The sequence below is a fragment of the Prionailurus viverrinus genome, chromosome B2 (genome assembly GCF_022837055.1).
Source record: "Prionailurus viverrinus isolate Anna chromosome B2, UM_Priviv_1.0, whole genome shotgun sequence".
NCBI classification, from domain to species: domain Eukaryota; kingdom Metazoa; phylum Chordata; class Mammalia; order Carnivora; family Felidae; genus Prionailurus; species Prionailurus viverrinus.
Genome location: NC_062565.1, coordinates 10765776 through 10778659, shown reverse-complemented (window position 1 = coordinate 10778659; position 12884 = coordinate 10765776). Strand labels below are relative to the sequence as shown.

Sequence of the window (12884 nt, the reverse complement as noted above, 5' to 3'; positions counted from 1 at the left end):
GTCATCTGAGTGTTAAGTAACCTGAAGAGGCATAACCTCACCAAAGTTAATTTAATTATTTAATTTTTAATTTGCTTTTTCACCTTTAGGCATAGGCAGGAGGTCTGTACTAATGTTCTATTTTTATTAACTTTGGCATTTGCTTTTGCTGGGTCGATGCATATTTCTAAACCCAGCACATCGCATTTCAATGGTTATTAAGACACGGGAGGCTATACATTAAAGAAAGTAAAAGCGGCCAACGTTTTTGCAACACGGAATGAGAAACTTCTCGTTTACGAGGAGACCTCTTTCCTTGAACTGAAATCACAACAACCTAAGTGCAAAATACTTCTCTTGTTCACAGCTGGGGATACTGCTGATCACATGGCTTTTGTAGCATCTGTTAAAGAACGTACTCTTAAACCCGTGTCTCCTTGGTTCCCATCTCCTCTGCAGTCATGAGTTTGAGGGTCAGACTTTTACTCAACTGGTTCTTTGTCTTTGGGGGAAGAAAGAACACATCATCTCTCATTTGTCTCTTTGCTGGACTTGTGGTCAAAGCTTCATAGAAACCCACAAATTGTCCTCTGTTATCATTATAGAACATTATCTGTTGACAACCTCCTCAACAAGTTTACTCCTTGTAAGTGGAGACTGGGTTCGGTCACCTTTACATCACTAGCACCTAACGTGTGGAATTCAGAATTCAATTCTTTGTGGGGTTGACTTTGTTTCCTGCATTACTGGGTTTTTGAGAAAAGGATTTGGCAAAGGCGAATGAAAACATACCTGCTGCACCTTGCTTAGTGTGGGATGGAAGGGAGTCCTCTCCCAAGCTGCTTTTAAATTTGTTTCTAATTAAAGTTTCTATAGGAAACTTCTGACATTCAGAAGAGAGGGTAATACAGATACAAGTTTGTATCCATTTGGAGCAAACATTTTGATTTAGCTATGTGTGCCTTAGCAACTGTAGTTTCCTGGTAATGTCACGACCCAAGAAGTCAGCCCATCTTTCTTTCTGTATGGGGCTTTCTGAAATAACACGTCTCCTTGATCTGTTCATTACATCATTGTCTGACCTGCCTTTAAGTGGCGTTCTTCCTGCTTCTGAGCTTTGTTGTTATGCCAGGCAGAGGGAAGACGAATTATTCAGCAGGGCTGCATGAATAATTGTGGGAGGCAGGGAAGCACTGATTAAAAAAACGGGGTGGGCAGGGCACTCTGGCGGTGTTGAGTGGGGAGCTCCCACGAAGAGTGTAAAATTACAGTGCCGAAAATATCACGGAGCTGTTATTCTCCTATTCACGCCTGCCTTCTCTGATAAGTTTTCATTGTTAGAAAAGCCAGGGACGGATTTTCTCCTCTTGGGCCTTTCCCTGTAGCGGTAATGAGAATGTGGAAACAGGGCAAGAAAAAAAGGAATGTACTTTTTAGAAAAAGGATCAGCATTGTGCAGATGTTAGAATTTGCCGTCCCAGATGGCTGTGCCCTGAAGGATTTAGAGTTAGTCATCTGCTTTGTTAGCCGTTGTCCCCATAAATCTTTCTGTGTATTTCTCCTGAATGTTTTGTAGGAAAAAACATAAAAATCAGATATTGTTCTCACCATAAAAAATTGTAACTGTGTGAGGTGATGGGTGTGTTAACTAACCTTACTATGGTAATCATTTCGAAACTTGTGTAGACATATATGTGTATCTGTGTCTCATCATTACACTGTATACCTTAAACTTATACAATGTTACATATCGATTATATCTCAACATAGCTGGAAGAAAATTAGATCTTAGTAATAGCTGTAACAGACTTTATACATAACAATTTCAAATAGCAAAGAGACTGTTTAGAAAACAATGCTAATAATAATATTTGCTGATTTCAGCTCAGGTTATGGTCTCACAGTTCATGAGTTTGAGCCCTTCGTTAGGCTCTGTACTGACAGCACGGAGCCTGCTTAGGATTCTCTCTCTCTCTCTCTCTCTCTCTCTCTCTCTCTCTCTCTCTCTCGCTGTCCCTCCCCCCTACCCAAAATAAATAAACATTAAAAAAAAAAAAGATATTCCTCCTAATGGAGTGTCTGTCCTTTTAACCTGTATACGAGTTAATAGGGATATATTTGCACATTAGTTCCATTTTTAGAAGATTACAGTCTCCGGGTTACACATTTATAATCTTGTTGACATCTTGGTAACTGTTGGGATGAATATGTTAAAGCTAAGGAATTACAGACTGAAGTACTTTTTCATTTCCTGGGGGAAGAAGACGTAGTCTGCTTTCCTATTGCACGAGGCACGATGGTAAACCGTCTTTTACAGCAATGCTGCTACCTCACAAAGCCCGAGTAGGTGAATATTTGCTTCCATCACACCTAAGAACTAAGAATGGCTTGGATTTGTTTATACTCGAGAATAGTGTCTAATCTGTCTTGTTTTTGCATATAATGATAAAGTGTCCCATATGTGATGCCAGGTATCTGTTGTTGGCCTTGGGTGTTACTCTTTCAGAAAATAATTAAGTAGGGGTGCCTGGGTGACTCAATCAGTTAAGCGTCCGACTTCAGCTCAGATCACAATTTTGTGGTTCGTGGGTCTGAGCTCCACGTTGGGCTCTGTGCTGCCAGCTCAGAGCCTGGAGCCTGCTTCAGATTCTGTGTCTCTTTTTCTGCCTCTCCCCTGCTTGTACTCTGTCTCTCAAAAACAAATAAACATTAAAAAATAAGTAGATAGAAGATATTTGTTTCTCTGATATCACTGGGTTTGTACTGGTCCATCTAGTCCCCGAATGGCCAGAGAGCGGGTCAGGGATGCAAACAGTGGAACCACAGCCCTGGCCACGAAGGAGGTCTGTCCTAAGTCCTTACCTCACTAAGCACTAATACCCATTGCCCTTGCTACTCTACCAGCCAGCTGGTCTACCTTCCATTCCAGACTATACTTAGGGTAGAACTTCAGCAAATGGCTAGTGACTGGTGATGGTCAGAACTTCACTAGACTCAGTCTGTACCATTTGAGTCGTTAATAGCTTCTGTTGAGAACACGAACTGGCGCTAAATAGTTGCATTGGGCAGAAGTGCCAGGGTCAACACAGTACTGATTTTCAGATTATGTTGAGTGGAATCTGGTTGCCTGACATGTCGTTCTTGGTTGGTGTTGGGAGAGCTTCCTAACAAGGCAGAGATGGGAACTTTGGATTGTTGTTTCATTCTACTCGGTTAGAATATTGGCTTCTTGAGAAAATCTCTCCATTATGAAGGCAACACTTCAGACGTACCTTCCCCACCACCTACCCTTCTTGAAAACCTTTCCCTTTGTAAGCTTTCTCTGAGTCATGCTTTCATATCTTTTATTCCAGCTACCTCACAGGAATGACTCAGTGCCTTACATGGGCATGGAAACACTTTGAGAGTATTCCTGTGTCTCCTCTTCTGTTTTGTCCCTTGTTCTTGAGTAGATCTTAGACTTCCGTAGCACGGTTTGGAATTAAGACCTCAGCACAGATCAGCTGGCTTTTTACACGCATTCATATTCTCTTCTGTCAGTAATATCCAGGTGATTCATTCCGTTTACTTTCTATTTCTCTGGGTCTCTTTAATTCTGCTTCATCCATTTGTCTGAATTTTAAAGTTTTTGCTGAATGGTGCAAAAATTCCTAAATAACTAGGTAAGTATCCCGGTGAAACATTGTCCCTTCCGACTACGTTTTCCTTTTGTGCTGTGGAACGATCACCGAGACTCTGGGTAGTGAGGCAGGCGTAGACGACATCAGTTAAAAATACTTTGAATGTTGGCTCTTCCAGCCTCTGCGTTTTTGGAGCAGATTGCTTTTCCAGGCCGCCAGCAGAATACGAAAAGTCCTTCTAGCATGCCGCCCCGTTGTGTGGTTAGTTATATTTAAGCAAGTGGTACTTGTAGAATCTGGGTGAAGTCCGCCCTCGCCGCCCCACCCCCACCCATGCCATTAACTTGAGCGAGTTTAAACCTAAAAGCAGCTGTCCGGTTTCTTTTTTCTTCCCCAACATGCCCCTTGTCCTCTCTGCCAAAATTCTTTCCTCATCGGGTTCGGCTGGGTCACATCTGCCATAATGGTAAAAGCTGGGATCCTCGTTACCGTTACCGCTTTAAAACAAGCAGGAGGGTGGACCATTCAGGTCACTTTCTTCTTTCAGGTGATACGTGAGGTATGAGGCAGAACCAGTTGAGCAAGGCAGTGGGATGAATTACCGGCTCTCTGGGTGGATAGCTTTCCCCAAAACCTAGAAGGGAGCGGGTGTGAACCGTCAGTGCACCTGCGGAGACATGGTGCTGTGAAAGGGTCGGGAGCTGCCAGCATGTGTGCGCGCGTGTGTGTGGGGGGGGGTCAGCTTCCTCTGGACACCCCTTCTGAACTTCATGCTGTTTGCTTATGGTCTGGGTGGGCGGCTTAATTTCTTCTCTTGGTGGTTCCATGCTGCGGAGACTGGGGGATCCGAATAAGATGTAAGTGAAGGGACACTAGGACACCTGGGAGCCATTCCCGACATCTCTAAGGAGAGAACTTCAGGACTGTCCTGATTGTTCCTTGAAGAGCTCTGTATGTAATGAATCAAGGGTGAAAGGATTTTCTGGATTCATATTCTTTTTATGAAGCGCTCAGCGTGTGTTATTTTTGAGAGAGAGAGAGACAGAGTACGAGTGGGAGAGGACAGAGAAGGAGACACAGAATCCAAAGCAGGCTCCAGGTTCTGAGCTGTCCGCACAGAGCCCGACACAGGCCTTGAACTCACAAACCACGAGATGGTGGCCTGAGCCAAAGTCTGGATGCTTAATCGACTGAGCCACCCAGGTGCCCTGAGTCATTCATTTTTTAAAACCTTTATTAATTGATTTTGCCCAGAGTGAAAACTCGAAGAGCAGGTTTTCAGACTGTGCCTGGTGAAGCCTTGAGCATCTGTGGTGGTGCCTGGCAGGTGCCCAGGGACAGGTCCAGGGGACCTGGCCTGGCTCTCCCTGTCCTCTTCCACCAGCACTGGCCCACCTTAGCTCCCTTACACGGTGGCAGTTTACTCCAGATTTTGTTTTTGTAAAATTCCATTGCCTTAAACATGTTTGAATGCCGTCACTTCAGGGAGTCGGTGTTATTGCCCACAGAAAAATAAATCACTTCTTTTTGAAGAATCATTTTGAATTGTGCACATCTCAGAGATGAAATATGTGACCTCCTTCCTCTTTCTCAGTCACAAGTACGGCCTTGTTTGGAATGCTTGGAATTTTTGTTGTTGCTTTAACAGAACAGGTCTCTGCTTTGGAAAAGGCTTTTATCAAAATATTTTTACAGATAAAATATACTTTAAAAAGTTGTGTACATGTGTATATATAGTAAACCGCTTGATTGAGGTATGATTGATGGCCAAAAGCTGTATATATTTAATGTATACAACTTGATGAATTAGGAGATACATATGTACCTCAGGAACAGCATAATGCCTGTACTTAACAATGCTACATTGTAAGCTTAAAATTTTACTAAGCAGGTAGACTTTTTTTTTTAAGTTTATTTATTTATTTTGAGAGAGACAGAGACAGTGCAGCAGGGGAGGGGTAGAGAAAGGGAGAGAGAAAGAGAGTCCCAAGCAGGCTCTGTGCTGTCAGCACTGAGTCTGATGCAGGGCTTGAACCCACAATCTGCAAGGTGAAGACCTGAGCCAAAACCAAGAGTCGGGCGCTTAAGCGACTGAGCCACCCAGGCGCCCCACTAAGAGGGGAGATCTTCTGTTAAGTGCTCTTACCACATACACACATACGCACACACATACGCACACACGCACGCACACACGCACGCACACACGCACGCACACACGCACGCACACACGCACGCACACACGCACGCATACACGCACGCATACACGCGCACACACACACATACACACACACACATACACACACACACATACACACACACACATACACACACACACATACACACACACACATACACACACATACACACACACATACACACACACATACACACACACATACACACATACACACACATACACACACACACACACATACACACACACACAAATAACGACAAATAAAGTGGACAGGAAGAAACTTGGAGGTAATAGATATTTTTATATTTTTATAACTTTGGTTTGTAACTCACAAAGGAGTGCAAACTTACGGATATGGCAGGTGGTAAGACCTGTTTCACTATTAACTTTTTTTAAATATTTATTTTTGAGAGAGAGAGAGTGCGAGTGGGGGGAGGGGCAGATGGGGGGGGGACAGAGGATCTGAAACGGGCTCTGCACTGACAGCAGAGTGTGACACAAGGCTCAAACTCATGAGCGCCAAGATCATGACCTGAACCGAATTTGGACGCTCAACCAACTGAGCCACCCAGACGCCCTCAAAAGACCATTTCTAAGAGATAATCTAAGGAGTATGCAATTATGTCTTCATTTTGTGAGTGTCCTATGTCTCTTTCTAAAAAATGCTATAGGGGCACCTGGCTGGCTCAGGCAGTAGAGCATGAGACTCTTGGCCTTGGGGTTGTGAGTTCAAGCCCACATTGGCACATTGGGGGTAGAGATAAAAATTTTTTTTTTTTAATTTTAAAAGTTAAAAAAAATGTGGTTTGAGACTATAAGAAATAATTGACTTTGCTGAAGAATTCCTACATCTCTTGCTGTGTTGGAACAGCAGGACTAACCTGTTCCTAACAGCTTCCTCCAAATGGGCTCTTCCCGTATTTGACATTTGTGGCATGGGGAGGTTCTGGTCTGTCTCAGTCCCCTCTTCCCTCCAGAAGCATTTACTGGCTACATTTCTTCTTTGCTGCAGCCTTCTCCATCTCCTCTCACCCTCCTCCTCCTTCCTTTAAAAAAAACTTTATTAAGTTTTAACATTTTATTTCCAGTGTAATTAACGTACAGTGTTATATTAGTTTCAGGGCTACACTGAAGTCATTCAACAGTTCTATACATTACTCAGCGCTCATCAGGCTAAGTGTACTGGCTGTGTTTCTTCTTGATGTTTGACTAGGGATTTCTCTTTTTGTGGGCAAAGATCATCAGAATATGGTGTATACACCATGTTGGGAAGATAGAAATGTGAAGACAACACTTGGATGAAATTGGTGATGTGTGTGTTACTTGGAGAAACAAACAGGTGATGGTTGTCTAAGCATCACCTGGAAAGAGGAGAGAGGTAAAAATCACTAATTGACCCTAAAGAGAGATTTTTTTTCTTTAACTTCAAAATCCTGAATTTTATACGTAGGTTGATTTGCTCTTGGATGATAGCTCATTAATAGGTAAATAAGAACACCACATCTTAAGCCGTATACGGCCTTTCCCAAGAAATACTATCATGGAAGCCAATCATTGGTTAGCTTCCTATTTAAATTTATTTTTAATCAAGTCTACTACTGAGGGAGTAGGTAAAAAGCCTTGAATATTTCAGGTTACTAGAGTTTATAATAACTGTTGATTCTTGTATGACATTAAGAAAGTTAGTGCAGTTAGATCTCATAGATCTTTTTTCTTTCCATCCAATACAATTTGTTTTTTTCTCCCTTGTCATACTTTTGTACCTGTATGTTGAGACATAAGCCACTGTGGGGCTATATAACAAATGCCAAACATGTAATTTCTTTTGCTCCAAAATGGGGATGAGAAGAGTCTGGTTCTTGTAGGGGGAGAGCGTATTTACATTTATTTCTGTGGCAGAATTTATTAGGATTGGCCATACTCTCTTGAAATGGTAAGAACTTTAGGATTTTCCTTCTCTTTAATTAGAACATGAAATTTCTTGATGTGCTATAAACTATCAAAGATTACTTTCACAATTATTTTACCTCTTCTAAAGATAATCTGAATAAAAACAAGTAGAAGGGTTTCAGTTATAATTTTTATTTTTCAGTGTAGGAAAATCCTATTGTCTTGCCATATTTAGAGACAGATTTTACTCTGCACAGTTTCGGTGACCTTCGATAGCTGTAGTCATGGGCTGTTTGTCTCTTTACCTCTTTGTCTCGGGTTTCCTCTCTCCCTACCCCTTGTAACTTCTTTCTCTCCCCGTTCCATCCTTCCACATAATATCCAGTCTCTGGTGTAAGGGGCCAGGACTGGGCTTGGTCTCAGAAGATGGAGGTTCGAATTTTGCTCTGCTCTATACAAGCTCTGAGAACCCAGGCAGATTATTTAACTCCTCTTCAGAAGAAGTTATGATTGCTTAGCATCTCTATAAGATGAAGGAAATAATCATCACGGTTGCAAAAGAGTAAATGCAAGGACATATGTGACAGAACACAATTAGCACTGATCCCCCCTTGAAGAAAGTTGATTGGTATGAAACCTATAGAACGTAAAGTGTACCATTTCAGTTGTTGTAAGTGTGTAATTCGGTGGCACGAAGTACACTCACAGTGTTGTGTAACTATCACGTTCTCCATTTCCAGAACTTTGCCATCATTCCCAACAGAAACTTTGTACCCATTAAATGGTAACTCTCTATTTCCCCCTCTCCCAACCCCACCTTTCTACTCTGTCTCTCCGAATATGATGGCTCTAAATACCTCCTATTGATGGAATCATACGATGTTTGCCCTTTCGTGTCTGGCTTATTTCACTGGGCATAATGACTTTAAGGCTCGTCCTCCTATTCCCTTTTAAAGGTGAATAATACTCCGTTGAATGTTCATATCACATTTTGTTTATCCCTTCATCTCTTGATGGGCATTTAGAGTGTTTCCACTTTTTGGCTAATTGTGAATAATGGTGCTGTGAGCATTGGTGTGCCAAGTATCGGTTTCCATCCTGGTTTCAATTCTTTTGGGTGTATGCCGAGAAGCAGAATTGTTGGATCTCATGGTAATTTTTTGTGTAATTTTTTGAGTGGGGCATCCTATTTTCAAGTTGTTGTTGTTTTTTTAAATCTGTTGGATTATAGTATGCAACTCCTAAATGGCGTGTTTATTCCTTGTGGTTTTTTCGTTCCCATAATTTACATTATATGAGTCAGGATGGTGAGGTCACCTTCAATTTCTCCAGGAGCACCTTGCCAAGGTGGCAAGCTCTATAGGCCATGGCTCTCAGAAATGCCTTTGATGTATGCCTAGATATCCCGGAAGGTGAAGGTTTGCTCTGTTGGTACCCAAATGTGTTGGTTAAACAACAGCTGTATTAATGAATGCAATATTTTCTGCTTTGGACCTTCCTGTAGGGGTTGAGGAGACTGAAGAAGGCTGATGGGCTGATGGGCTCAGCTGGTAGGTTCCACTGTCTCACCATGACCACCGAAAATCCGACCCCGGGAGACCTGGCTCCGTCCCCCCTCGTCACTTGCAAACTCTGCCTGTGTGAACAGTCCCTGGACAAGATGACCACACTCCAGGAATGCCAGTGCCTCTTCTGCACAGATGTAAGTTCTCCTTGAAGTTTTCATCATGAGCGTGAGAAAATACAACGGGGAGAACTGTCAAAGCACAGGCTAGATTTCGGTGGCTTTCTGAGAAACCAGGGTTTGCTACAACAGCCTTCTGTTTTGGAGAGCAATTCCACGTTTGGGTCTGTTTCCAAATAGTGTCTGGAATGGTAAATCCCGTATTTACTGTTTTTTAGGCAAAGCATAATGTATATGTGATCTTTAATTACTGGTTGAATAGGCAGGATCTGTTCTTAAAGTGCTAGGTAAGAAACAAAATAGAAATATTTTTCACACATCTCAGTTAACTCCCATCTGTAAGGAGCTCATCCAGTGTTGGATGATAGACCAGGTGGCTGTTAACTGAATTTTCTTTCATATACTTTCTCATCTCTTACAAAGCACATGATACATAACTCTTTTACTTTGTGCTTATCTCCCTTTTTTTTTCTGTCTTCACAATATGCTGAATGGTACTTATTCCTTATAATAAAGAGAGTATGTAGATAGATCTCCAGGAGTGGGCCTTCCTCTTTTAGTGTGACACTTGGTATCAATGGTCATGACCTTGATGGCGCATTTCCCTGGAGTCTGGTTGATTAAGGTGTGAAGATAGGAGAAATAGACTGTTGAATTCAAGGTGGCTACTGCAAGTGTGAACCCAGGGGTCCTATTCAGATTTTCATTTATTCAAATATCTTTTGAGCTCCTACCGTGTGCCAGGCACTCTGCTGGATGTTGTCCCATAGGGAAGATGGACTCATTGAAGGAACTGTCCAAGTTTGGCAAGGTCAAGGGTAGCTAGATGTAGTATACCAGCAGACTGTCTCACCTGCTTGGGGATGGGAGGGGGCATCCTGGTGGCAGTGATCTCTGAGCTGAGGCTTTAATCAAGAGTTGCAAATTGACGCTCATGGGTCACGTCTGGGCTCAACACATTTTTATTTGGATCCCCAATTGGGAAATTTCATGAAAAAATGAAAAAGTGGTAAGATCTAGCTACTCCATCCAGGCCTGTATTTGTAGGCCCCAAAGAGACGATCTTTCCTCTGTTTATATTACCTTCCTGTCTCCTGTATGTATTTGAATCAACTACTCTTAAAAAAAATTTTTTTTCATGTTTATTTATTTTTGAGACAGAGAGAGACAGAGCATGAACAGGGGAGGGGCAGAGAGAGAAGGAGACACAGAATCCAAAGCAGGTTCCAGGCTCTGAGCTGTCAGCACAGAGCCTGACGCGGGGCTCAAACTCACGGACCATGGGATCATGACCACCCAGGCGCCCCACAAGTCAACTACTCTCTTAAACCGAGGATGAATTAAGAGTCACGCGGGATGCAGACTGGCATCTCAGCATGGCAGAGGCCTGATGTCCAAGTTATAGTATTTACCTTTTATCTGTGCTTTGGTAGGGCCTCTTCTGGGCAGACTGTTATTATTTATTAGACAAAAAGTGTAATAATCACCAGACAAATCTAGGTTTCATGCCCTGACTAGAGAAGGAAATTGAATAGTTCAGGTATAGTGACCAGTGCTTAAATCAAGGGAAGCAAGGACAGAGGAATCATTAAGGATGTAGAGTCATTTATAAAGTGGTGTATTTACTAAGCATACTTTTTTAAAAAATAGATTAACAATTTAAGGTGAAATAAATTTTGCTCTTTCTTGTTAATTTCATCAAAATGTCATGTTCTCAAGCTCATTTATATTGATTAAAAAACTTTTTTTGATTGAGGATTAGGGTAGGGAGAAGCCTTGGAATGATTTTTGGGTAAAAAGGAAAGTGACTAGGGATGCCCAGGTGGCTCAGTCGGTTGAATGTCTGACTCTTGATTTTGGCTCAGGTCATTATCCCAGGGTGGTGGGATCCAGCCCCATGTCAGGCTCTGTGCTGAGCCTGGAGCCTGCTTAGGATTCTCCCTCTCCCCCCTCCCCCCTCCCCCCAATAGAAAATGAAAAAAAAAATAAAAAAGGAAAGTGACTATAATCCTTTCCTTAAGTTTTGAACTCTGGGATCCAAAGATGACGAGTGTCCCAGGATCTGTGCCAGCCACTGGGATTTATCAGTTTGAGAAACAAAGCCAGCAGAGGTCCTCGCTTTTAGGGGCTTATATTCTATCAAAGGCAGTTGCATAATAAACAATAAACATAATAACTGGGTGAGTTACAGAGGATTGGGCAACAGGGCTTAGAGAAAAGGCAGAGCAGGGCCAGGAGGGTGGAGAGCAGGTGGGGGCTGTTGCAGGTGTAGCAGGCTGTGAAGAGGACGCCTCGCTCAGTGACGTCTGTGCTTGGTCCTTCCTCATGTTATCAGTGTGTTGCTTAAGGAAGTGACCTTGTTGTTGAGGGGCGGCTTCGGTTTCCTTTGGTCTTGCTTTGCTGCTGAATGCTGTGCTTCTGAAAGGATTCTTTCTGACCTTCTCACATAATTTTTGGACCCTTGCTAGTCTTTGAAACAAAGGAGTCAGAAGCAGCGTTTGGTTAAAGGCAGGAGGGAAATTTTTGTCTGGGGGTTACTGATGTTTGAAAAGCAGGATACAGAGTTCAGGTTTTGCCATGAGACCTAATAGTTCAGGATTCAAGTATGTGCTTGTCAGTGCTGGGTAGAGGGTCCACAGGCAGAGGTGGTACCTCATATTGACAAGGAGTGCACGCTGTCACAAGGATTGGTGCACAAGATCTCAGTTCCCAGTTAAAAACAACACAACGGCTTCTCGGTTCCCCTTTGGCAATTTGAGGGTAGGAGTTAGGACAATGAGAGTATTCTGTCATCTATGATCAGACTTCCTCATTGTTGGGGAGTACTCCAAACCAGAAAGTCAAATGGCTTGGTAGTTTTTATATCCCTCCGACGCTGGAACTTTTAAAAAACTATTAAAAAATGTGTCCAATCCCGCACATTTTAATTTGCACTCCAGTATAGATATTCAATGTTAATAGTAAAGGTATCAGATGTGTTTTGCGTTTTCAAGGCTGCAGAGAAATATGTGACACATTTGAATCGGCCATATACTACTAATTTCTGACTTTAAATACGATTGCATGACATCTTCTAAGTATTGGCTGGGAAAGACTTCTCGCGCATACCGTGTCTTTGAGATGGTGTTGCTAAGATCCTTCTCCCTCCCTTCCTCATTATGAGAGGGGTCAAATGGAATGGTCCCCCTGCTGGACGCGGTACTATACTGGTATACTTTCATAATTTAATAAAGCTTTTTATACATTCTGTCCTTAAGAATGTATAAGGACATTCTTGTTTTCCCTAAGAAGTATCCCTGACCACGTTGCTGTGAGCTTAAATTCTCTCTGTTCCCAAGATCAGTGTGCTCTGGGAGAGCAGTGTGGATAGATGTGGGGTGTCTGACCTGACCATTGGATGTGAGCCAGGTCATTCCCTATCTTTAGGGAGATCGGGCCTTCTGATAGGTGCCCCCAACCCACGTGCATTCTGTGGACCTCTAGTGCTGTGAAACAGAGGTGATCCTTGACTAAA

At 42.6% G+C, this 12884-nt stretch overlaps 1 protein-coding gene across 2 annotated transcripts in view; it reads left to right on the top strand.

Moving 5' to 3' along the window:
* RNF144B (ring finger protein 144B) overlaps positions 1 to 12884 on the top strand; it is a 103152-nt gene that overhangs the window by 24533 nt on the left and 65735 nt on the right. For both annotated transcript variants that reach the window (XM_047859060.1, XM_047859059.1), the window contains exon 2: positions 9191 to 9388. In XM_047859060.1, the coding sequence (XP_047715016.1) occupies positions 9224 to 9388 (165 nt within the window). In that variant the 5' untranslated portion in view covers positions 9191 to 9223. The remainder of the gene's footprint in view (positions 1 to 9190; positions 9389 to 12884) is intronic.